This window comes from Gekko japonicus, unplaced genomic scaffold (genome assembly GCF_001447785.1).
Source record: "Gekko japonicus isolate JY-2015 unplaced genomic scaffold, Gekko_japonicus_V1.1 scaffold744, whole genome shotgun sequence".
Taxonomy (NCBI): domain Eukaryota; kingdom Metazoa; phylum Chordata; class Lepidosauria; order Squamata; family Gekkonidae; genus Gekko; species Gekko japonicus.
The window spans coordinates 413,687-441,052 of record NW_015165258.1 but is presented as its reverse complement, the minus strand read 5'-3'; the positions used below and the strand labels follow the sequence as shown (position 1 = coordinate 441,052).

The following is a 27,366-nucleotide window of genomic DNA, read 5'->3' as shown; positions in this document are numbered from 1 at the left end:
AGGGAAGATGGTTTTCCATTTGCAAAGTGGCCAGTCTCTTCCATGAATGGCACACATTCCAGTAAACCCTTGGCTGTTACCTTCTGGGCTCATTGACCCAATGCAAGATTTTTCAAAAAGCTACTTTTTTACTCAGGTTGGTTCTGAGCAACATGATTGCTGCTGTTGAACACCTTTAGAGTGACCGGTTCACAAGACATTCCAATAACCTACAAAATGTTATGCCAATATGGTTTAGCTATGCTCTGACAGGCCCCTGTTAGCAACACATCCCCCAACACAGAGGGTAACCCTGCCATGAAAATAATACGTCTGAACTATATGGGCAGACATTTATATTTAAGTCAAAGTTCAGCCATCATTTCTTATAAGTAACAGAAAGAGTTCAGGGTTATGGTAGGAAGGAATGAAATGCAGTAACCTGGCTGAAGCTAAGCAGGTCTGAGTCTCAGGGGGCGGAGGGGCACGGCTCAGGGGCAGAACATCTGCTTTGCATGCAGAGAATCCCAGGTTCAGTCCCTGGTATCTCCAGTTAAAAAATAGGTACACGGTAGCGGTCAAAGAAGACGGGGACGGCAAAGGATGAGATGGTTAAACAGTGTCACAGATGCAACGAACATGAAATTGAGCCAACTTCAGAGGACGGCGGAAGACAGGAAGGCCTGGCGTGATCTGGTCCATGGGGTCGCGAAGAGTCTGACTCAACTGTGCGACTGAACAACAACAAAAGCCCTGATCTGGATAGCCCAGGCAAGCCTGATCTCATCAGATCTTGGAAGCTAAGCAGGGCTGACCCTGGCAAGTATTTGGATGGGAGGCAGAGGAAGGCTATCAAGCCAGTTCTCTGAACATCCTCCATGCCCCAGTAGGAGTCGCCAGAGGTCACCATGATTTCCAGGCATGGATGCACACACATGCCCATGCACAAATGCCAAAATACAAAAAAGCAACCCTCAGTCTGAGACCCTGGAGAGCAACTGGCAGTCAGAGCAGTCAGAGCATGACCCTGAAAGAGCTAACAGGTCTGACGCAACACCATGCAGGTTCGTGTGCTCATCGGGACCGGGATGAGCAACCTCCGGGGAATCCCATGGATGTCACCTGGAGTTCCATAATGGCAGAAATAAGGGAAGAATGAACAAACAATACGCAGACTAAGTATGTAAGCAACAGGCTCCCTAAGGGAAGGGTTTGACCCCTGCTGGGTTACCAATGTTCTCCCACAAAGAATGCCAATGTTCGTGTTACCAAATATGTGAAGTGGCTAACAGATCTCTCTATAGTCATTAAATTCTGGCCTTCATTCTCCTCTGGATAAGCACAGTGGCAGTGGTTTAGAGCAGTGATTCCCAACATGGCACCCTAGTGGTTGCCAAATGTGTTTCTGGGGCCTACATCTTTTTTCCCTCCTCAAAAAACTCTCCCCCAAAGTGAAGAGCCAATCCTGGCTATCCTCCACATCACTGGAACAAGAGGTTCTTCTGAAGAGATCAGGAGGCATCACCGTTGAGTCTGCAGGGAGAAGCCATATGGAAACAGCTCCCCCTAGGGTTGCCATCCCCCTAATGGGGGAGGGGTCTCTCCCGATTTCCAACCCCCACCCCGATCCACCCACCAGCCAACTGCTGACTGGGGGAGCCCCACCTCCAAAGAGTTCCCCAGCGTCCGACGTGCCAGGCATGATGACGTCACCCTGAGGTGACGTCATCACACTGGGCATGTTGCTGGGGGGACTCTCTCGCATTCAGCCAAAAACTCTATGGTGACCATAGAGTTTTTGACCAGATGCTAGAACATCCCCCGGTGACATGCCTAGCATGATGACGTCACCTCCGTGTGATGTCATCATGATGCATGTACAAAGCACGTGCAGAAGACGATCCAGGTTTTTTCCTCCATCCCCCCGCCAGCAGAAGGGTAGGGCCCTGGCAACCCTAGCTGCCCCCCCCAATAGCTCAAAACCAACCAACGTTTTTAAACTGCTCCCTCAATGGGAGCCATTTTGTGATTGGTCCAACCTTTCACAGCAGTCATTTTGTGCAGACAACAACCACTCCCATTTCTCAAAAATCTCTGAAGTGCTCACGGGCCCAGCAAGAGGACACCTAGTTGATAAAATCAGTAACCCCATGGCACTGATCAAGGGCACAAGTGCCTTTGAGGTTAGTTGAGGCATCAACAGTGCATTCACAGTGTCCAAAGTTTAATCATCAATGGAAAGGTCTATCAAAGACCTTTGCCCAAGAAGACCCTGGGGAGTTGCTGTTGGTCAACAGAGACACAGTAGGCTAGATAGGCCAGTCTGCCAATCGTATAAGGCAGTGCCATTTTCTTGTTTTTAACTTCCTGCACCTTGTTTCCAGAGACGGCTTCAAAGTAAAGAACCGTTATCTGAGGACCGCTGCATGTCCTATGAGCTCCGGGAGGGCACTCGTCCAAATTTACTCTCCTCGTATTCTCTTACTTGTAGAGAGCAAGCAGCACAGCTGACAGAAGCCTTTGTGATGGAAATGTTGGCTGTCCGGAACGTCACTCCTGGATGCTTTCAAGTCCGCCTTGACATTTCAGTAGACTGTCAATGGAGTCTCAAAAGAAAACCCATCATTATCATTCTACTTATCGTCTGAAACCTCTCTGAATGTCTTGTGCTGGACTGGTGAGAAAACTGGTTCTGTTGGGCAGTGGAAAATCTTTCCCTTCCATTCGTTCAGAGCAATCCATATTGCAAGGAAGATCCACTTCAAAAGAATCCAACAATGTATCTGTAATCATTTTCAAAAAAACTCATTTTCTGCTGCTCCTTGATGCTTAGAATCAGCCTTCCGTCACTCGATCTGAAATGTGCTTTGCTATCAATCGCTTTCCTCAAGGCATGCCCACGCTGGGATTGTACAAGATTGCAGGATGATGCAAGGATTCTACAGTGGCGGTGGCCATGCTGCAAGACGGAATGCAATTGTCACGCAGTTGTCCTGGCTCACTTGCAGAGGAGTCGGAAACAGCAGACTTGGCAGGGGTCAGTCTTCCATCATAAAAAGATGAAACAACCCCACCCAAGGAGAACATGCCCAGCACAGCTTTATTGGGGCCCTCGTGGTGCAGTTACATTCACTCACCCCCTCTGCTACAGAGGATCAAGGCCCAGTTCTGTTCTTTTTCCAGCCACCCACAGGCCTGCTGAATTTCTGCCTCTAAAGCTCAGCCTAGTAATTGGACTCTCCCCCAGAGCAGAGCCTCATTCCCTCTCCTTCCTCTCCCCTATTCCGGCCCTCACGTGACTAAGGGCCAGAGGTCATTTTGGGGGGGATCGCGGGGGATCGCAGTTCTCCCGGGTGAGGTACGCTCCCGCCGGCCTTGCAGGTCCACCGCCGGGCCCCTCATGGGGCTCGGCAGTGGAGCTGCAAGGCCAGCGCCGGCGGCCGAGACCGTTGGGGGCGGGGTGTGTGGCCTTATGACACACTTCCGGTGATGTCAGGGGGGGTGGCATATGCTAATGAGTTATGCTAATGGGTTCCCCTAGCTCTTTTTCAATGAAACGACCCCTGCTAAGGGCACACCTTCCCCACCAAGGGCAGTCAGTGCCACAAACCCGCCATACCCCACAGAGTGCATCTTAGGTCACACCCGGCCTACTGGCAGATTCCAGTCACTTGCCCCAAAGTCTGGTCACCACCTTTGACCGCCACTCAGGCTCCTCAGCCAACATGCCTTTGGCCCCTGCCAGTTTGGTGTAGTGGTTAAGAGCGGTGGACTCTAAACTGGAAAAAATGGGTTTGATTCCCCACTCCTCCACATGCAGCTGCTGGTATGACCTTGGGTCAGCCACAAGTTCTTTCAGAGCTGTTCTCTCAAGAGCAGTTCTCAAAGAGCTCTCAGCCCCACCTATCTCACAGGCAATGCTCCCCCTAAGCTGTGGAGTCTTGTGAGCAAAAATTCTACTTTGTGGGCTACTGGCATTAGTTGTGAGTGACCAATTTGCCTACTGCATAAATTAGCTTGCTCTGGAGCCATCCTTCCTGAGCTAAGACAAAAATGTGTGAGCCGGAGGCTAAATAACTGTGAGCTAGCTCACAGTAACTCAGCTTAGAGGGAACACTGCTCACAGGGAGAGGGAAGGGAAAGATGATCTGAGACTCTGTGAAGGGTGGGGTATAAATCCAATCTCCTCCTCCTCCTCCTCTTCTTCTTCTTCCTGTAACATACCAGCCCTAAGGGCCAATTTTGGAGCCTTGGTAACCTTGCCATAACTTCCGCCTTTCAGCAAGTGAAAGAAGGACCCTTCTCTTGCACTTCTACTCATTTTGGCATTTGCAAGTCTCCTTCAGCAGAGAGACACTTCACAACTGTACTCATTGTTGTAATTCAGAGACACATCCGTATAGGAACACAGAAGATGGTAGTAGGGTTGTGCGTTCAGATCTAGGCAAGACAAAATTTTGGTATATTTGGGATATTTCGGTATCACAAATGTATCCAGCTTTTCTCAGAAAAACCAGGGGGGAAATCTCAAAAAATTACAGCTATATTTGGGGACTACCAGGTAGATCCAAACACAGCAGAGAGCCTGTTTGTAGGACTTCTACTGTAGTCCCTTTAACGTTTAAAGGGACTGCAGAAGACAGCCCAAGGATCAACTGTGCCAGTGGGGAGCAGACTGTTCCCACCGGCTGAGCTTGGGGGGGCGGCTTCTCCTGCAGGCCAGTTTAAACCGTGGTACAGGAATAGCCAGCCCAGCCCAGCCCAGATCAGCTGTGCCGGTGGGCAGAAGATTGCTCCCTGCTGGCTGGGCTTTGCACTGGCTTCTCTGTGTGCCACAACCAAGCTCTACATGCCACAGGGAGCGATCGGCATCCCACAGCACAGCAGATCCTGGAGCTGGCTTCTCCTGCAGGCTGGTTTAAACCGTTGGCCTGCAGGAGAAGCCAAGCCAGCCGCAGGATTAGGTTGGCTTTTTTCACGGTATTTTTCTTCTCAGGACTATTCAACTCCAAAAAACCTGGGATTCCCCCCCCCCAAAAAAATGCCAGATCCGAATACCGTACCAATATTGGGATCTGGGATTTTTTTTGAAAATCCTGAATTTTTTTCAAATCCAATAGACCAAAACAGAAAAATACCAGTTAAAAAAAATTGCACACCCCTAGATGGGAGATTACAAAGCATCCCTGCTGGCTAGGTGGGGGAAGCCGCAGGGAGTAGGACTCAGAGACCATTCAGAGAAGCTGAGAGGATGCTGCTTGGCAATAAACTAGGACATTTACTTCTACTTCCGTGTGTCCCTCACATGATTGAACCCTAACTAATTGCAACAACTGTACATACCTTGCACTTGTATGTGAATTTAAGACTGTTGTTCTCGACAGCTCATATGGGGGGGGGGGGAAACGAACCCTTTCCCCAAGGTAATCTGTTTCCCCTAGGGTTGCCAAGACGGGTGTTGCGCCGCAGCGGGGGACTCCCGAATAGCGTCTGGAGCGCGCATGCGCACGCGAAGCACACGCACACCACATGCACGTCACCCAGAAGTGACGTGACAACGCCGGGCACGCTGGGGCGGGGCCACAACCATCCAAGGGAAAACCATAGAGTTTTCCCTCGGATGACCGTGGCCCCGCCCCCAGCGTGCCTGGCGTGGTCGCATCACTTCCGGGTGACGCACACGTGGGGGTGGGGCTCCCCCCGGGGCCCGATCCGCCGGCAGCGGGGAACAGGCCTCTGGGGTGGGGGTTTCCCCGCCCCCCGGGGGGACTTGCCAAGCCTAATTTCCCCAAATATCCTTTGAAAAGGCTGTTTAGAAATGCCGGTCCGTTGCCTCTCTACAACACGCACAGCACACTAAAATCTATGGAACACCTCAAGTGTTTTGTTCCCTTCTCTTGGCACCTTTCAGATGGGGCATCTCGGATCAAACCCACAGAGAGATCTTTTGCCTCTCTCCCTATTGATGGGCATCGGCCTCATGCGCATATATAAATCTGGGGTGGGGGTTTCCCCAGTTCTGTCTCCAGTGCATCAGACCCTCTACACCGAAAGCCTTGATCCCTTCTGGATCACACGAACAATCAATAAATAGACTTGAGCTGTTGGGGTCAATATGGCGCTGGTAGTGATTTCTTTACAGCAGAATCAGCAATACTTTCGGGCCGGTCAATTGCTTCTTAAACTCAGTATTTGGGGTTTGAGCATTAAAGCATCATCTCGCACCTTAATAACTGTTCTTCCAAGGTGAAGCAGTCAGCAACTCAATCCAAATCGAAAGCACAAACGAACCAACTTTTAAGAACGCCAGCCACAGCAAAGGGAGAAATTTTATGCGTGTAATAACGGCCCACATTTCAGCTAAATGAGGGGATATCTGGTCAGCCTTCTGTTTGGATCACCATTTTGCTCACAAATTGCAAGCAGCACCTTCGAACTATCAAAAAGAAATACCTTCTTTTTTTGAATGTTCAGACCTAGATCACAAATGTTCTGTGCCTCCATACCTGCATACTGCTTTTGCCATCCCTTATATGTTAGAAAAAAATTAAGATGGGTGTTTTGATCCTGCTTGGGGGGGGGGCTGAGAGAGAGCTGTGCAGTTTGTCTCAAGTAGTCCTATTTACAAGTTAATTGTCAACACACACACAGTCTGGCCACGTACAGAAGACCCATCCATATGTGGAGAGAAAGAGAGAGAGAGCAGGCACAATCACGCTGGCCCTGTCTCCTACCTCCATGTTGACTGAGCATAGCTCATGAGCATAGTGCCTACATGCAGAGGAAGAGTGTGCATGCATGCTCCCTCCCTGTGATCTGCAACATTCAGGAAGAAGAAGAAGAGGAGGAGGAGGAGGAGATTGGATTTATACCCCGCCCTTCACTACCCAAAGGAGTCTCAGAGTGGGTTACAAACTCCTTTCCCTTCCTCTCCCCACAACAGACACCCTGTGAGGTAGGTGGAGCTGAGAGAGCTCTTTCAAGAACTGCCCTTTCAAGGACAGCTGTGCCAGAACTATGGCTTGCCCAAGGTCATCCAGCAGCTGCAAGTGGAGAAGTGGGGAATCAAACCCAATTTGGTGTAGTGGAGAGCCAGTTTGGTGTACTGGCTAAGTGCATGGACTCTAATCTGGAAGAACCGGGTTTGATTCCCCACTTCTTGGGCAAGCCGTAGTTCTGTCAGAGCTGTTCTTGAAAAAGAGCTTTTTCTGTCAGAGCTCTCTCAGCCCCACCTACCTTACAGGGTATATTTGTGGGGAGGGGAAGGGAAAGGAGTCTTCTTCTTCTTCTGCTTCTTCTTCTTCTTCTTCTTCTTCTTCTTCTTCTTCTTCTTCTTCTTCTTCTTCTTCTTCTTCTTCTTCTTCTTCTTCTCCCAGATTAGAGTCCATGCACTTAACCACTACACCAAACTGACTCTCAGCATGGATGATTACAGGGAGAGAGCAGGTGTCCAGATTCTTCCTCCACATGTAGGCATTGTGCACACAAGCTAGCGATCACACAGAGGCAGGGGGTGGGGTTGGTATGCCTATGCCCTCTCTCTCTCTCTCTCTCTCTCTCTCTCTCTCTCTCTCTCTCTCTCTCTCTCTCTCTCGCATTCAGCCTATGATCAGACAGGTTACCTCTTGAATAGTGTGCAGACCTATAGCTTTTCTTTATACATGCATTAAGCAATTCACACATTACATAGAACACATAGACAGCTGAACGTGATTTAAAGCCCGCATTTATCTAGGCACCAGTCCTCATTTTCATTTCTAAAATGAACGCACATGGCCTCTTTCTTGCTAACAGATGTACGTGTGTTCACTGTAACAGGAACAGGGCTAACTATGTGAGCCTCCCCCATTTTGCCTGATTTGGTGTTCATTCACAAGGCTGTTTTGGTCCAGTGGCAAATATTTTGCCAGCGGACACTCTTATATTGCTTTTCTTTACAATCACCTCAATTCCTCTTTCCCAGTCATCCATCCAGTGCATCCAACAGGAAAAAAAAAATTGGCTGCCTCCAACCTGCAGGCGTGGGGTAGGGGATCTGCATGGCTCATCTTTCTAGACTGCTGACTTTGCCTCCTTTTTTCTCCCTGTGTGACACCCCAAACCAAGTATGGGCACTTGTAGTAACTGGATTGTATTTATGCATTTTTTCCTTGCTGGCTGGGAACTGTAGCTTGACTAAGTTCAGAGTCTGCAGCAACGTGGAGACTGTCACCCACTAATTAAGGCCACCAACTGTACAGGTGCAGATGCAGACTCTAACACAGCTAGCATTAAAATGATGCATGGTCCACTCAGTGATGACAATGGGGCATACATAATCCATCCAAGCCAATAAACCCCAAGGGTATCCTAACAGCATGACTTAGGGAGCTGCCAAGCAAACTCAAAATGCTACATACGTTCAGTTGTGAAAGAAGAAGAAGAAGAAGAAGAAGAAGAAGAAGAAGAAGAAGAAGAAGAAGAGGAGGAGGAGGAGGAGGAGGAGGAGGAAGAGGAGGAGGAGGAAGAGGAAGAGGAGGAGGAGGAGGAGGAGGAGATTGGATTTATACCCCGCCCTTCACTTGGAGTCTCAGAGCGGCTTACAATCTCCTTTCCCTTCCCCTCCCCACCCTGTGAGGTGGGTGGGGCTGAGAGAGCTTTGACACAAACGGCTCTTTTTCAAGGACAGCTGAGCCAGAGCTTGTGACTGATCCAAGGTCACATCAGCAGATGCAAGTGGAGGAGTGGGGAATCAAACCCGGCTCTCCCAGATTAGACTCCGCACACTTAACCACTACACCAAACTGGCTCTCCGCTTGGAAGCCTCAATAAGGTGCTTTAACAGCGACCAGCCATTGCAAACAAGGCAAGTTTAAACAAACAAGCCAAATTTAATTTTTGAACCCCTGTTTGGCAAATGTCCCATTAGCCATGATAATGATGTTACAGAAACTTTATATTTTTTTATAATTTCTCTTTATTTTCACATAGGCAATCAAAGAAAAAAACAAAAAAAAACCCCAAAACAAAAAGATATATACCTGTTACAGAAACTTTATAACTATGTCTGTATAATAATGCCCACTTGCTTCTCCAAAATAGCTTTGGTGGGGCAGGTGGGAGAATTGTAACCCAAAATATGAGATGGCTGAGAACGTAATAGGCCGTGTTTGGGGAACCTGCAGCCATTCACTAGGGATAGATTTCTCCAGATATCCCCATCCCTCTAGAAACATCTTAATTAGGTGGAGCAGTTCTGCTTTCTGCTGCTTTAGGAAGACAGGCATCACTAGCCAATTTACCTTTCCAAACCCCAGCTAATATTTTTAGTAGAAGTGAACCATGCTCCTCACACTAAGAAAAAAGTAAATGGTCAATGAGCAGATTTTTTCTGTTCCTTACCCTGATAGTTCCATAGGGTCATTCTGCGCTCTATCTCCCTCCTTCTGAAATGCTGTTTAAAGAGAATTACTAAAACTAGTGCTGGAATTGGAAGATCCCCAGTTTGTTCCACATGGTAGCTCGTTTGGCTCATTTACATATTTCCTTCTTCTCATTGCCAATGTGCATACACCCGTGGATAAAACACAGCAAAAAAAAAATTAGTACATGTGATTCCAGCAAGATTCTTTTGGTGTGTCGTTTTTCTGATGCGCATATGTGTTCTCACACATCAGTAAAGGTAAAGGTAAAGGTAAAGGTTCCCTTGCTTGAAAGCCAGTTGAATCTGACTCTAGGGTTGCGGTGCTCATCTCCGTTTCAAAGCCGAAGAGCCAGCGCTGTCCGAAGACGTTTCCGTGGTCATGTGGCCGGCATGACTAAACACCAAGGCGCACAGAACGCTGTTACCTTCCCACCAAAGTGGTCCCTATTTATCTACTTGCAATTTCTTGCTTTCGAACTGCTAGGTTGGCAGGAGCTGGAACTAGTGATGGGAGCTCACTCTGTCATGCGGCACACTCGGGTCTCGAACTGCTGAACTACCGACCTTCCACAGCCTGCAGTTCAGCGTCTTAACCACTTGAGCCACCGCAGCTCCATCACATCAGTAAAACAACACACATAAACAATTTTGCTAAGAACCCTCCAATGATATCAAGATTGCTTTTGGGTGGTTTCTTATCAAGATACTCATGCACATGCAGGGAAGAGAAAGATACAGATTGTGAGGAAGATATAGAGAGTGAAAGAAATAAACTTTGCGGGCATGCCGTATGCATATAGTGGGCAGAATCTGGAATTTTAAAAAAGAAAATAGAACAGGGAAGAATTCCTGAGGCATTAACTGTAGTTCAAAACAAGCCAGGGACAACTGGAGCTTCAAAATCCAGGGAGAAATTTCAATGAAGAGAATTTCGGAAGTATACTTAATGACGACCTTTGTTCTACTGACCTGGGAGCAAAGGGTCAGGAACTAATGGAGTCATACAGAACGGAACCACAATCTGCCACAGCCAGTGACTGGAAACACTATCGGTGCAGTCAGACAGGCCATTTAGTCTGCTTTTGGCCCACCTCAGAAACGGATTTTATCTGCGCGATCACACGGTCAACATCTGCCTCCCGTCCCCAGCCGTCACTTTCCAGCTCAAAACTGCTTTAACCCAGAGTATTTTGATACCCGGTCCCCAAGTGGTGTTTCCCTTATTCTCCGGTTCCAGCCGCACTTTTCTGACATCTGATCACTCCAGCGGTGTTGAGCCACTTCCAGTTTAACCCCCCTCCTCGCTCGAAAGCTGCCCGAGGCTTCCGCTTTTCGCCCACCATTTTTTTTAAAGCGTTGGTGGTGTGCACATAGGCGGAGCTCCGCCACCACGTTATTAAAAACAATGTTTAAACGGTGCCTAGTTTTAGCATTTAGACAAGTTCGGGATCTCATGGAGGCCATTTTCGGGGTAAACGTTTAAACGGAAGTGTTCCTTTAAAGTTTAAAAGGAAGTGTTACAGCAGTCGGGATGAAGTGGAAATCGCTGTTCTGCGCACACACAAAAATTTTAGTTCTACAGATGGCTGCCTGTGCACATGCTGAAACTGAGAGAGAGAGAGAAACAACACCGACGCACGCTCCCGCGTGTGGACAGCGGGGAGCGATGTGGTTGTGCAGCGATCCGGAGCAAGGAGGGGAGTGTGATTGTGATTCTCCAGGTTAAAAAAGACCGCATCGGGGCCGGAGCAATTTAAACCGCTCCCAGCACACGCCGTCTGACCGCACCCTGTGCTGAGTGATGCTGCAGGGAGGGCTGCCAGGCCACCCATTATGGGGGGAGGCTTCCTGTTGGCAGCTCTAGTTGCCCACTGCAGCAGGACAAAAATAACAATACTTTTTTTAAAAAAAGTGGCACCACTACTTCTGAGGGGAAACCATAGTGTTTACCATAGAGTTTCTGTCAATTCCTAGAGCTACCCATCGTCACTTCCGGGTTTCCCCCAGAAGTGACATAGCAGCATAGCGGACATTGCACCCTCTATGTCCCTGCCTCCCACCCCAGAGGTAGGTTGGGAAGTGAAAATGGCCCTGTGGGAAGTGAGTGGCACCTGTGGCACTACAAGCCAGCTCTACTGGGCCACCCAAAGCAGTGGTGCCGACACTGGGTCCTGGCTCACCCATTGCCACTTCCTGAAAACTGGTGGCAGAGCCATTGTAGCTGCTGAGCCATGTGGCCCCCGGGGCTCTGGCAGAGTTGCTGCAGCATGCCTCTGTTTGTTCTTTGCGACCAGTGGCTCTGGGGCAGTGGCCCGCCAGGGAATTTCCCTGTGAGTTTAACAGCTGGTCCACCCTTGAGTGGAACAAAGCTTGCTGGGAAAGCCAACCCGGGGCTGGCATTCCCTCTCCTACGCAGCTTTCCAGCTTCCTTTTAACATACATTCCCACCATTTTGCTAGGACGTTACAAGGCATTCAAATATCAATTATTGGAAGGTAATAGCTTTATGTTCTCTGATGTAGCTCCAACATAAATGTCAGCGTTATGAAATGATATTTCATTTGGGGACTAACAAATCAGGGATTTAGCGTACCAAGGAGAAATGATTGGAACAACTTGAAAGCTGCCTTAACCGTAGAAACTGAAAAACATATTTATATTCTTACAATGGAAGGGGGGGAAATGCACCCCTGGGCATGTTTTGAGTGTCCTCCATCTTTTGGAGAAGTGGTAATGCTAAACAAAAAAAAAAAGGGGGGGGGAGAGAATGAAAAGATGACCTTACAATAACAACCTCACAATCCAACTGGGGATAAGCTTTCCAACATGCTGAAATCATCTGCAATATGTTCAAAGCAGAAATCTCTGTATGACTTTATAGCTTTCTTATAGACCACCAAAAAGCAACACATTTTTTCCCTCTCCTCTGACAGTACTGTTGCGATGGTACCTACTAGGTATTGCCTGTGATACTTCCAAGGGGGATGGGAAAAGAAAGAAAGATCAGATATCATCTAAACAGTCAAGGACCCATAGCTGGGTAATTCTGGTTCACATCTCCATCTATGGTATAATATGGATGCAATACGGACTGAATAGCTCAGACTAGCCCAAGGTCATCAGAGCTCAGAAGCTAAGCAGGTTGACACTGGTTAGTACTTGGATGGGAGACCAGGCTGCTGTGCACAGGAAGGAAAAGGCAAACCATCTCGGCTCATCTCTTGCCTTGAAAAACCTCTGAGGGGGTCACCACGAGTCAGCTGAAGCTTGACACATCATCATCATCATCATCATCGATTCAACAGTGAACGGAACATTTCATGTTTAACAAACCCAAAGCATTTATATGGACTCAATGAGCTTCAATGAAAATATAGGAAAGGTCTACCATTCTGGATCAAATGTCCATCTACCCTATCATCCTTTCTCCAGCAGTGGCCAAAAAGGTAAGGGTTGGGGAAATGTCACTTGTGCCGTTACGTACGTATTCAAAAGTTTTGTCACGTTAAGAATTCCGTTCTGTATCGTTCGGTCGATTCAACACAAATTTCTGCGAATCTGTGCAGGTATGCATAAGAAGCTCATGAAGAATACGTGAATGGTGGGGTTCCCATTTCCTGCTTTGTAACAGGCAGGTTAAGCCCAAGTAGGTTAAGCCGAGAGAGGATGACCTGCCAAGGTCACCCAGCCAGCTCCGTGGCCCTAGAGAGGATTCAGATCTAGACGTTCCCATGTCAAATCCAACATTCTAACCAACGCGACACAGGCTACCATCCGTCATGTCCATTTTCATCCCTCCCTTCCACCATTGAGCCCAGGGCAGCACACTTGACTTTCCCTTTCCCATTTTACTCTTGCAACAACCTCGTGAGGTAGGTTAGGCCGAGAAGTACAGGCCCAAGGTGAACTTCATGCTAGAATGAGGACTCGAATGCAGGATTCCCAGATACTACACACCCCTCTAGCTCTCAATAACTTGACACCAGTCTCAGACTATAGTTTCTCAACAGCATTAAGGGTGCAGAGTTAGTAGCCAGAAAGGTCTTACCCATCCATGGGCCACAACTCCCCAAGAAATTCTCCTGCACGCGGCCCGTTCATAATAAATGAATAGGCTCCCAAACATTTCAATTAGATTAACAGGGCAACATTAAATAGAGTGAGATCCTTTTCAGCCTATTGAGGCATGATGGGTTTAGAACGATGTAAGCTCTGCAAGTGACCTGGATGGCCCAGGCTAGCCTGATCTCATCAGACCTCAGAAGCCAAGCAGAGTTGGCCCTTTGGTACTTGGATGGGAGACCACCAAGGAAGTCCAGGATTGCTATGCAGAGCCAGGCAATGACAAACCACCTGTGGCCCCGGTCACATGGGCCGGAAAATGCAGGGGGGGCGTGGCTGTTTGCCCCGGGGCAAAATAATGTGCGGTTGCGCGATCAACCTCCCGTGGAGCTCCTGTGGTTAGAGGGAGATGCTGATCACACTGCGCAGCAAAGAAGCGGGGCAAAGAAGCGGGGGCCGCGTGCCGAGGGTTCTCCTCCAGCGCCTGTCTTTGAGGCCACGGTGAGTGCCGCCCTCCTGGCTCTTCGGCTCCCTGGGCGCTGGGGCTCTGTGCGCCTCTGTGCGCACACACCCCCTCGCGCCGCCCGTGTGTCTAGTCACCTCTTCCCGGCTTGGCCCCCCCTTCCCCAAGCATACTTCCTACTCTGCCATCGCAGCCCCCCCCTTCTGGGCTTCACCTCAGCCGCTTTCTCTTCTGCCTTGCCCCCTTTCCCCCTATCTGTTTCTCTCTCGCCTCAAGCCATGCACTCTGTGTTGCATTTCTTCTGGCTGCTCTCCTCTTCTCTGCACGTCTCAAGTCTTAGCGAGCTGCTCAGTTGTGTGTTGTTGTTTTTTAAACTAAAGTGTGTGCATGCTCCGTTGGGTGCTTGTGCGCATCCATGGAGACTTGGGGAAAAAAACCTTTTTGCTAGGAGACATGGGCAGGCGCCGGAACTACCACCGGAACTGCGATCAGACGCCCACCCTTGCCCCGCGGTTTCCGGAAACTAGTACCTCTGAGGTACTAGTTTTTTACCGCGCGTCTTCTGCGGGAAGCCTCGGGTGAGCCACAGGAGCTCTACGCTTCCCAGATGTGGCGGTGAGATCGCACCCGAAAAATCCGCCTATCTTCCATCCCTGTAGCGTGGCTAATGCTCCGTGTGACCGGGGCCTGTGTTCACCTCCTGCCTTGAATGACTCTACAGGGTCGCCATAAGTTGGCTGCAACTTGATGGCCCTTTCCACCAAACTCTGCTAAGGACTACCTTGCAAGGCAGCTAAAAATGGTGAAAGATTATGCCATGTTAACCAATGAAAGTGGGCACCATCTACATTTCTCTGGGACAACCCTGTGAATACCCATTGGCATGGTGATAATATCAGAAGGGTGCCATAAAAATCAAAATCACTTTTGTACCCACTACTTGTTTGTTATTTATTTACTTCATTTAAACTCCAACTTCCTCCCCAATGGGGACCCAAAGTAGCTTGTAGATTTCTGAAATCCGTCATTTTTTTCCTCTCGTCCTGTGAGGATTAGGGATGGTGTAAAACTCTACTTAGTTTGCCGTAATTACCGGGGGAGGGAAATTCCTAAGGGGGAGTGAATGACTGTGTGTGTGCGAACCGCTCAATCTTAGGCACCATAACTCTTCCTTAAGATGCCTTCTTCCTAGAGGAACATCCTTGAGACCAAAGCTGTGCCAACTTGCTATTGTAGACAACGGGATCATATATTCCCAGGTGTGTGTGTGGGGGGGGATAGTGAACGCGAGAGCTAGGTGGGACGGCTGTGATGTGCGATTGGCTATTCTCCAGGGGACCCCGTTTGAACTGTCTATATCTTTGGACCTTCCCGCCAGAATCTCAGTTCTGACACAGTACTGTTCTAACCTGGATCATGCTGAGATCTCAATAAATAAATCACAGCCAAAGAGGGTGTTGTTGGGAGTCTCTTGACTAGGAGTCTGATAGATGGGCATAAACTGGCTCATGAACTGAAGTGACGGATTTTGGGCCATTTGTGCTTCACGAAGTCAAGTTGGTGACAGGTCAAATGGCACAAACTTTCTGTGAACTTTGAACCTGTTCCTTGCAGTTTGTGAATGGATACATTTCCAGACAGACTGTCTCCACTCAATCAAAATGTTTAGCAAACTTCAAAGCAAGGGGGGGCATTTCCCTATGAGTTTGGCTTGTTCTTGAGCTAGTTCCACAGACTCCTGTAACTGCAGCAATGCAAGCAATAGAGGACTAATGTCAAACCATGGAATCCTTGAAGTACAAACTGAAGGAGGGGCACTTTTTGGAGCCCAGTACAACCAGTTCAGTGTACAGAATGCCCAGCATAATCCAGTATCACTGTGGCAATGCAAGCTTCGAAGGACTGGTTGCTCTCTAAGCACACTGTCACAAGAAATCTAAGTGGGGGTTTTGCAAGCTCTGTGAAAGAAAATGGGAACACAAAGGAACATCCGCAAGGGGGGGGGACCACCCTGTAACTGACAAGAGTCATTTGAAACTGACAAGAGCAGGGCAGAACCCCAAGACAGAGAGGGGGGAAAGAACCTCCTGAACCTACATCTGCCATTTCCCCATAAAGCACTTTCCTGGGGGCACCTTCTTTTTTTGGGGGGGAGCATAACTTGGACCCCGTAAAGCCAATCCTCACCAAATTTGAAGGGAAGATAGAGAAGAGTTTTAGAAGGCGTTCAGAGCTCAGTGACTTACGCTGTGGCAAAATTTTGTTGCTTAGCTATTAGGAAACGTAAACTTATTTTAGCTGAAAAAATTGTATGATTCTTTTATTAACACTATTTTACTTTACTAATATTATTAACTCTCTCCTGTTAATGTTTTTATATTATTCCCATGTTAGTAAAGGTGTCCCTTGCTCGAAAGCCAGTCGAGTCCGGCTCTAGGGTTGCGGTGCTCATCTCCGTTTCAAAGCCGAAGAGCCAGCGCTGTCCAAAGACGTTTCCGTGGTCATGTGGCCGGCATGACTAAACACCAAGGCACACGGAACGCTGTTACCTTCCCATCGAAGTGGTCCCTATTTATCTACTTGCAATTTCTTGCTTTCGAACTGCTAGGCACCCTTTTATATCAGAATTGTACTGTTTTACTGGCTCCTGTCACAATAAATTAGATTGATTGATTGATTGATTGATTGAAGAGTCAGCTGGAGATCCCTGAAAGTTTGGTGTCTCTAGCATGGAGGGTATGTCCTACCAGGTCACAAACCTCAGAAACTAAACAGGTTCATTTGATGCCTAAAAGTTCGTGACAGTCCACATCCTCCCCATTCATGCCCATCTCTAGTGAGGATAGTTAGGCTGAGAGAGTGTGACTGGCCCAAGGTCACCCAGCAAGCTTCCATATCAGAGTGGGATTCAAACCTGGGGGCTCTCCAGATCCTAATCCAAACTCTAACCCCGCTGGCTCTTGTTATTAAGGGTAGACCATTTTGAATTACTGGTTATCTTGGGTTTGATTCCCCCCCCCCCTAGCTATTTTCATGTAGTATAGTTTTGAGTTAGCTTTCTGACTGCTGTTCTGTAATTTTTATTACTACAGTTATAATGATTTTATACTAAAGAGGTTTTTAGTTTGCTTTTGTCCCCTTGGTATTTTAAAGAACGCCCTAAGCCTCCCTGGGGGATCTTTCTCCCAACAGAAGAGTCAGGGTCTAAAAGTCTTCAAACATAAATAACAAGCCTGTCTGACCCCTTACATTGGAATACTATCAACTACAGAGATGAGCGATCCTTTTATATTTTGCATCTGTTCCTGGACCACAGGTGTTCCTTTGCAAATGACCATCCTTTTCCTCAGAACTGTCCTTCATTTAAGCACATTGCTTGGCCCAAGTATCCTCCCTAATATCCCCCCCCAATACTTCTCTGTTTCCCGTCTCGCACAATTGGTCCTGGAATCCTACGTGCTTCTTCCAACAGATGCTCCGTTTCAGCTGGCTGCTTTTCACTGGTGTGTGCAAGAACGGCTCTATGGAAATCATAACAAGCTTTGAGACCCCTGGCTCTTATTGGATGTTGGACTGCTAAATAATCATTGATCTAGTTATCTGTTGCATCAATGGGATCCTTGGGGTGTTGGGTAAATAAAGTGAATGATGCAGTCCCGGCCCAACTGTTCTTCCTCCAAGGTATTTCAGAGCTACTTAACCATATTTGCTCAAATAAAAGATGACTCTGAATGTAAGGTAACTACCCTAAAAAGCAAGTTATATGCAAAGATGTTTGTATGTTGGTATGCGTATTTCTAGCTGACATGGGAGTTTCAGATCACCCTCCATTTTTTCTTAATGGCATCTCTGCCCCCTCCCCCCCAAAAAACCCTTAGTCTTCCTTTCAAGTAAATAGGGGAATATTTTTTGTGTGGGTGTTTGTTAAAAGGCAGTGGCTGACCTCCTTTCTCCAGGGTCGGGGACAGAGGGTGGTACTTGGGAGAGATTTGTCCCAGCGGCACCCACTGGAATGTGGAATGCCACGGGGAGCAACTCGCTCCCCCCATGTTGTTGAGTATCTATATGTGCCCCCTTGCCCAAATTAGCTGGCGATATGGGCTGGGTTGTCACCAGTATGCGGATGACACCCAGCTCTGTCTACTGATGGACAGCCACCTGGACAAGGCCCTAGGAGATCTGGAGGAGGCGTTACAAGCTGTGTCAGGATGGTTGTTGTGACAGAGCTGACTGAAGTTAAATCCATCAAAGACAGGGGTCCTGTACCTGAGTTGCAGGGGACTGAACTAGGGAATCAGGCTTCCAGCCGTCGATGGGGCTCCACTGGTGCCAACGTTGAAGGTGAAGAGTCTGGGGGTATTCCTAGACACCTCCCTTTCTATGGAGGTCCAGGTCACCACCACTGCCAGGTCTGCCTTCTTCTATCTGAGACAGATCAGGGCGTTTGATCCAATTCTCCCCCCCCCCCCCAGGACCTAGCTACATTGACCCACACAATGGTCACTTCCAGACTGGACTATTGTAACTCTCTCTATGTGGGGCTGCCCTTGACTCTGCTCTGGAAGTTACAGCTAGTGCAGAACGCAGCAGCACAAGTGCTGACGGCGACATCTGTGCGGGCTCACATCCACAGTTTGGTGCAGTGGTTAAGTGTGCGGATTCTAATCTGGGAGAACCGGGTTTGATTCCCCATTCCTCCACTTGCACCTGCTGATGTGACCTTGGGTCAGTCACAAGCTCTGGCACAGCTGTTCCTGAAAGAGCAGTTTGTGTCAGAGTTCTCTCAGCCCCACCTCCCTCACAGGGTGTCTGTTGTGGGGAGGGAAAGGAGTTTGTAAGCCCCTCTGAGACTCCAAGTGAAGGGCGGGGTATAAATCCAATCTCCTCCTCCTCCTCCTCCTCCTCCATCTCCATCCAGTGCTGTGCAAACTGCACTGGCTACCTATTGAACTCCAGATCCATTTCAAGATGCTGGTGCTTACCTTTAAAGCCCTATATGGCCAGGGGCCAGCCTACCTTCGAGACCGCCTCTCCCCATATGACCTCTTAGGTCTTCAAACCAACACCTCTTAACAGTCCCCAGCCCCAGGGACATCCAACTAGCCTAGACCAAGGTCAGGGCTACCTGGTGGAATGAGCTCCCATGTGAGATCAGGGCCCTGCGGGGTCTACTACAATTCTGCAGGGCTTGCAAGATGGAGCTCTTCCACCAGGCCTTTGGTTGAGGCAGCAGACACCCCTCCCCTCTCATGGCCAACCATCCCCCATTAGTGGTCGGGGGTGCCCACTGTAGCAGTTTAGTTAACTTCATTGACATCTGATCCAACCAATTACAGGGTATTTATGATTCTATGATTCAGTTCTGGTCACCACACCTTAAAAAGGATATTATAGCTTTGGGGAAAGTGCAGAAAAGGGCAACTCGAATGATAAAAGTGTTGGAACACTTTCCCTATGAGGAAAGGTTAAAGCGCTTAGGGCTCTTTAGCTTGGAGAAAAGACGACTGAGGGGTGACATGATTGAGGTTTACAAGATTATGCATGGGAAAGAGCAGGTAGAGAAAGAGGTACTTTTCTCCCTTTCTCACAATACAAGAACTCGTGGGCACTCCATGAAATTGCTGAGCGGTCGGGTTAGAACGGATAAAAAGAAGTACTTCTTCACCCAAAGAGTGATTCACACATGGAATTCAATGCCACAGGAAGTGGTGGCGGCTACAAGCATGGACGGCTTCAAAAGGGAATTAGACAGGCATATGGAGCAGAGGTCCATCAGTGGCTATTAGCCACAAGGTATAGATAGGGGCTCTGGGGCAAGTGATGCTCTGTCTTCTTGGTGCTTGGGGGGGGGCAACAGTGGGAGGGCTTCTAATGTCCTGGCCCCACTGGTGGACCTCCTGATGGCACCTGGTATTTTTGGCCACTGTGTGACAGAGTGTTGGACTGGATGGGCCTTTGGCCTGATCCAACATTGGCGTCTCTTATGTTCTTATGTTATGTTCTTATGTTCTTATTCTGTTTTTTATAATGGTGTTTTAAAGTGTTTTAACTGTATTTATTAAAATGTGATGTAAACCACCCTGAGTTGGGTATATAAACCAAATAAATAAATAAATAGTATAAATAAATAAAACATTTCCATACACACACTCAGCTTTCCACTCAAGGCCTCCATGGTGGATTGAGACTGAGACCAAAAACAGATCAATATAAAATTAATAAAACTGAGAACATTCACTCATTCTTCATCTTCACTTGGTTGGTGCAGACAAACGGACCAAGAGATGTACAGTGTGGCCTTCCATCACTCAACCCCTGGTCTTGTAAGACATGAACCAAAATCCCAACCTGTGTGTTGAGGAGGGTATCAGGTAGGAATACCCTAATCAAAATACTGTAAGTAACCCTTGGGCTTAGCCCTACAACTGGGACCAGCCACCTAGCTAAATTATTTGACCCAGAGGATGTCCCTGGCAATTGTCTGGCACAATCGCAACATGGTGCCCACCAGTATGTTTGCTGGTGCCCACTTGCTTCTCCCCCAAGGCAAAGACTCAATCCTGGCTCTCCTCCACCTCTTCGGACCAGGAGGTATTTTTGAAGGCCCCAAGAGGCACCACCTTTGGGTCTGCAATGGGGAATGCCCATTTGGAAATGTATCCATCATGCTAAGATGTTCAGCTTAGAATTTCAGATATTTTGTGAAACCTTCCACCATTTTCTGATTGCTCGCCCCCCACAGCAGCAATTCTGTGAGGGTTGGGGGGGGGGGAATTTCCAGTGCCCAGAGGCTCAACAAGACCAGATTCCCCTGAGCGACTCACAACAGTGGTTCTGATGCTCAAGTTAAACAGGGTTGGTCCTGGACAATCCTAGGTAGAAGACCAGCTGGGACCAATGCTCCCTCTAAGCTGTGGAGTCTTGTGAGCAAAAGTTCTACTTCGTGAGCTACTGGCATTAAAGTTGTGAGCGAGCGATTTGGCTACTGCATAAATCAGTTTGCTCTAGAGCCAGGGCTCATTTCCTGCAGGAGCGCACAGGAGCGGAGCTCCGGCAGTAAAGAGCCCAGGGGGCAGGCACATGCAATAAGCCCCACCCCCTGCTCCCAGAAGCCCTCAGTCAGAGCAAGAAGCAGCCACGTAAGCTGCAGAGCCCCCCCCATCCAAAACAGTAAGCTGCGGAGGGGGCCCCCCGGTCCAAAACAGTCCAGTGGCACCTTTAAGACCAGGTTTTATTCAGGTACAAGCTCTCCCTCCTCTGTGGGGGACAGATCTGCACATTCCCCCCCCCAATAGCTAGCAATCCAAAACAGTACAGTGGAGCCTGAGCGGTGGGTGTTGCCTTCTGACACACTTCCGGTGATATCAGGGGGTGTGGTATATGCAAATGAGTTGTGCTAATGAGTTATGCTAATGAGCTCCTGCACCTCTTTTTCTACGCAATGACCCCTGTCTAGAGCCATCCTTCCTGAGCTAAGACAAAAACCCGTGAGCTGATGGCTAAAAAACTGTGAGCTAGCTCACACCAACTCAGCTTAGAGGGAACACTGGCTGGGACTCATTATTACTCAGAAGCAAAAAATAAATGAACAACCATGTTAGACCCAAGTCTTTTCTTGGGGGTGAGCAGCTGGCAATCGGAGCCAGCACACCACCACACACGAAGGAAAGTCAGAGTCAATTTATTCCAGAGAAAGGAGAATGTCTAGCTGAAGCCAGCCCATTTAATTTAATAAGAAGAATGAACGGAATATGTTTTCAGGGACTAATGTTTGCCCTTCTGACAGTTGGAGATTTGGTTTTAATTAAATTACAAGTGCTCCTTGTTAATGTAACCAGCAAAACATTTATTCTTTGGGCTCGATTCTTTTCTCCTCGGTGCAGGTTCCACAGTGTGGCTTTTTAGAGGGCAAGGAGACCTTTCACAAGGCAAGCCCCTACTGGTGAGTGGGGTTCAATGTACAATTTGAGGCATCACTAAAGTGTGAACTATTGAGATTACTAATTTTTTTAACCATTATGGATTAACTGCCACAAGAATCACAGTGTTTTAGACAAAGGGTGCCCAATGTGGCATATGTGGGCACCATGGCCCTCACCAACACCTTTTCTGGTGCCCACCATGTGCTTTTAGAAAGCGGAGGAGACCAGGTGTGGCTTTTGCCTGTGCAGAGCAAAAGTATCCCGTTAAACAGAGTGTCTCCCTGAAATGTTGGGAAGTTACTATTGCAGTTACACATAACCTCACTACCTAACATTTTGTAGTTGGCTCTGCCCCCTACGGACAGCCCTTTTGTGGTTGGCGTCATCTCCTATGGTTGCCGTTTAATGGTTGCACCCACCACCCGGTGTCAGAATTCCACAGGTGTGCACAGGCTCAAAAAGGTTGTGGACCCCTGTCTTAGACCGTCTCTACTACTGCCTCTTAATTATTGATACAGGAGACACAATTTTTCCTAGAGCAGAGCCAAATTGGAGGAAGGGATTTCATAAGTGTCTTTGAGACCCATTCTTTTGGAATGACTTGCCAGGGAGAAAGGATGTGGAAGTATTTGCTGGGGGGCACAGGGAACGAAGCCACCCAAGCAGTGTACGGCAGGCAAGCTGACGATGCCGTCCTAAGCAGAGTCACCCCATTCTAAGGCTATTTATTTATTTATTTATATTTACATTTACATTTACATCCCGCCCTACCCCGAAGGCTCAGGGCAGCTAACAAGGGCACTGTGTGCCGGGTTAAAACAATAACATATAGTTTAAAAACAATAAATTACAATAAAATATCATAACAAATTACAACAAATTTAAGCAAGAAGGGGAGATCTTAACCTCACATAGCTACGTCCTACGATCTTGTCCTCAGAGGCGTGTCCAAGCACCTCACTCCACCCTTGGGGCCAGGCAATCAGATGTTAGTACGCCAGGGTATAGGAGATACAGGTGGAATAGCGGTGGCGGCGGCCCCTACTCAAAAGCCTGGCGGAAGAGCTCCGTCTTGCAGGCCCCGCGAAACTGAGAAAGGTCCCACAGGGCCCGGATCTCCTCCGGGAGCTCCTTCCACCAGGTAGGAGCCGCCACCGAAAATGCCCTAGTCCTGGTCACTGCAAATTTAACTTCTCTCTGGCCTGGAATTTCCAGGAGATGACGCCCTCCTGACCGAAGTGCCCTTGGGGGAACTTATGGAGAAAGGCGGTCCCTCAGGTAGGCTGGACCCTGGACATTAAGGGCTATGGGCTTCAATGGACTTAGAAAGTTGCAGTGCTCCTTAGGGTTGCACTGTAAGTCATCTTGGCAACTGAACAGGCTCCACCTTCTCCTCTCCATTCAAAGCAAGGGAGCTTGAAGGTTTTGTTTGCCCCTGGTGATGTCTGAATGGCTGGCCATGTGGCACTCTGATGTCATCACCCTCTCTGTCTCAATCACATTTTTTTTATCCTGCTCTTTCTCCAAAGAGACTAGGTGAGACTACATGGGTCTCCCATCCACCATTTTATCCTCCTAACAACAATATAAGGTAGGTTAGATTGAGAGAGAGAGAGGGTGACTGGACCAAGTTCACCCAGTGAGAAGTGTGGCTAAGAAGGGAGTTCCCTCTCCCCCACCTTATTCCGACACTCAAACCACTATACTGCAAAGAACATCTTGCAGGATTTGTCACATCCTGAACATTCCCTGTTTGAACTGCTGCCTTCGGGCAGAAGATATAGGACAATTAAAGCAAGGACAAATAGATTAAAAAATAGTTTTTATTCGAGAGCTATTATTGCCTTAAATGCAGTATGAAATTGGAATTTGGGTGACATTGGTGGTTTAAGTTGCTATGTGAACCACAAGGGAGTTATGGGACAGTAGTGAATGGTGTGTGAGTGTATATGAATATTGTTGTAGATCACCGAAATGATTGCATCTTTAATTTCATTGTGCTATGTACAATGACAATAAAGTATATTATTATTATTATACAATTATTCTGGGTATGTGATCCCTGATTGGTTGTAGTAAAGTAACCATCAGGAAGAAGAAAGGAAAATCTGGAGCAGCAACGAAGAACATATGGACACCAAAAAAAAAACAACTTTAGAGAAGTTCAGAGATCTGTTTGGGTCTTTCCAAAGTCCCCTTTTGTACTGACGTGGTTTGTCCATGACACGTCTGCACAGTGGAAGGCTCTGCAACATTCCCACACTTAGCACAGCAGCAACAGACTCAGGGATGAACAAAACACGACTGAGAGCTGAGGTCTGCATGTCATAAACTGCAACGCCATCTCTCAGTTGGCCCCTCCGGTACCCCTGTAATGTACAGCACTGGAAGCACATGGCAGGATAGGTTACACTTTCCCCCACCTCGTCTCATTCTCTGCTGCTGCTGCTGAGAGTGGGGAAGAATGCATGGTTCAATGGCATTATGTCACATTTCCTTCACTGTAAAATGCAGGGAGATGAGGAACAACCCAACACAGAGATGCCATTTTCGGTAGTGGCACCATGCTCTTCACACTTAGAACAACCGATTTTGCTTTGCAGTAGAGGCTAGTACGATATGGGGCACAGGAAAGCTTGCATGAGCAAGCAGCACTTCTCAAACTCCCCACAATCAACCCACAGGAAATGCGTTGTAAATGAGCAGCCTCTTAGAAAATGCCACATACCTTATAGAGGCCGTGGCTGCAACCGCAGAAGGTGCTCTCCATGGTGTAGCTTCTCAACACACCGATTTCACGCCATACCACCACCCGTGCTGTGGCTTCACGGGACTTCTCCACCAGGAAGTTGCAGCTGCTCATGAGAAAGGCAGGGGCCACTTTATCCAAGACCTTGGCGAGGGTCTGCAAAGCACAACACAAAACCATCTTCAATGACATGCAGGGCTCTTTTTGTAGAAAAAGCCCAGCAGGAACTCATTAGCATAATAGGCCACACCCAACAGCAGGAACATATTAGCATATTGGGCCACACCCCTGACAGCACAGCTCATTAGCACATTAGGCCGCACCCCCACGTTACCAGAAGTGTGGTCATCCAGCCACACCCACCTTTTGCTGCTTATTCTGTTTACCTTGTTTGTTGTCAAAACCCAGGGCTTTTTTGTAGAAGGAACTCCTTTGCATGTTAGGCCACATACCCCTAATGTAGCCAATCCTAATGAGTTCCTCCTGTTGGGTGTGGTCCATTATGCTAATGAGTTCCTGCTGGGTGTGGCCAACTTGGGAGCCAGCCGGAACTCCGTTCCTGTGCATTCCTCGCCTAGCCCCGGCTTGACATGTATTTGACTTGAGGGAAGGGATTAAGCTGTAACCTATTATAAGCTGTAACCTTAGGCAAGGGAGCATCTCTTGTTGCAGCTTAAGCACTGGTCTCCAACTGGTTTTCCAGGGAGATCTCTTTGAGATGGAATTAAGGGATGCTGGCCCAGTGCCTCAAAATGTCTTCCCTTACACACCTGCTATGACAGACACTCACACTTCCCTCCCTCAGAGGTAGATTTACCCTCCCAAATTTTGTTCCCTTCTGTGACTGAGCTGCCCCAAGTAACGTGGTTTTCTTTGTTGTCATTCAAAGACTGTCTGTCCCACCCTGTCACAGAGATATAATTTATCATTTAGCCCAGCCCTGGTAGCCAAGGGAAGAACAAGGAGTCCTCTTGGGCTGAACTCCTTCAAATAGCACTTGAGACGATGAAAAAGTCAAACAGAACAAAAGATTCTATTTAAAAAACAGGGGAAGGTCAGGTGTAACCAGGGCTGATTTCGCACTAGAGCTGCCTCGATGTTGCCGGGACCGTTGGGGGCGGGGTGTGTGGCCTTATGACACACTTCCGGTGATGTCAGGGGGTGTGGCCTTATGACACACTTCCAGTGATGTCAGGGGGTGTGGCATATGCTAATGAGTTATGCTATATCCCATATTAGGCCATTTTTTAGAGTCCCCTGATGATTTTAAGCTTCTTTTCTTGCTCGATAACACAGACACAGAAATAACTGAAATAACAGCAAAGTTTCTCTGCAGTGTCATGGCCCTACGGCCTGATAAATGATATGATGAATTAGGTTTTTCTTTATGATGATACTCTGTGATGTTACTCGGCAATTTTAATTTGACTCTGTGTGTACTTAGATTACTGTATTTTTATTTATATGCCAATAAAAGGCTTTGGATTGGATTGGAATACAAAGAGAAGGAATGCTTTTCTCTTTTTCTTCTTCTTTTTCCTCCTATAAACATGAATAATTATAGTTACAACATGATTAAAATAGAGAGAGAGGCTTACTTAGCTTTATCCCATAATCTGAGGAAGAGCTTAAACATATTTGAGTATTGCTCTGAGTTGTATATGAAATAAAATCATGCCACGTTTCAAAAAAGTCTACAGTTTTGGCGTTGGATTTGATTATTCTAATTTGACTTGTTAATTTTTCAGCTATTGCAATCTGCCCTAACTCAGAATACCATGTTAATAGTTCTGCGGCTTTCCAACTTTTAGCAACTGTCTTGCGCGCTGCCATTAACATAAACACTATTAGTCCTTTAGAAGCCACCTTTTCATTTTGTTTCTCCCATATTATTAGTAGGGCCAAAGCTGGTGTTACACAGATGCTTTGATGTGTAATTTTTGCCATTTCTGCAAAAAAATTCTCACAGAACTGTGACACTGCTGGGCATAGCCACTACAAATGAATGTAATCACCTTGCTGATTATACTTTCTTCAGCATTTTTTATTATTTGTGTTGGTTAGTCTTGCAAGGCAAACGGGGGTGAAATACCACCTGTGTAATAATTTAAAGGAGTTTTCTCTAAGAGTTATTGATATAGTTTTTCTTGTTTGGGTAAACCATATCTTATTCCAAATATTTTGCTCGAACTTTATTCTGATATCTTTCTCCCATGTTATTTTCAACCCAGTTAGTGAACCTGAATCTGTCTCAATTAAATAAATATTTTAGAGGTTACTTCTTTTAGACTTGTCATGTGTTGTGTTAAAATCTGTTCAAAGTTCAACAGCTTTCTAGTCATGGTTTGCCTTACCATAGAGTTTACAGTTAGATAATGCAGCTGATATAGCGAAAATCAATTTAACTCTCCTTGCAATCTTTCTTTTAATTGCATCACATTAAAGGGAGTCCCATCTACATAAAGATCTCTCATTCTATAGATCCCTTTTTCTCAGAGGTCATTTTGGGGGGGGTCGCGGGGGATCACAGTTCCCCCGGGTGAGGTATGGGGGGTGGGGCACATGATGAAGCCCCGCCCCCTGCTTCTGGCCGCCCCGCTTCCAGCCCTCATTCAGCCAGGAGGAGGCAGGAGAAGAGGGAGGGTAAGTTGCTTCCTCCCTGCCTCTCCCCACCCCTGCCTGCCTGGGGCCAGGGAGGGCCTTCACGGGGCTTCCTTGCACTCCCGCCGGCCTTGCAGGTCCACCGCCGGCCCCTCATGGGGCTCGGCAGTGGAGCTGCAAGGCCGGC

General features: G+C 47.7%; 1 protein-coding gene across 1 annotated transcript in view; it reads right to left on the bottom strand.

Moving 5' to 3' along the window:
- Positions 1-27,366, bottom strand: part of AGBL1 (ATP/GTP binding protein-like 1) — a 346,662-nt gene that overhangs the window by 72,296 nt on the left and 247,000 nt on the right. The window contains exon 14 of the mRNA XM_015410173.1: positions 24,558-24,734. Coding sequence (XP_015265659.1) covers positions 24,558-24,734 — 177 coding nt within the window. The remainder of the gene's footprint in view (positions 1-24,557; positions 24,735-27,366) is intronic.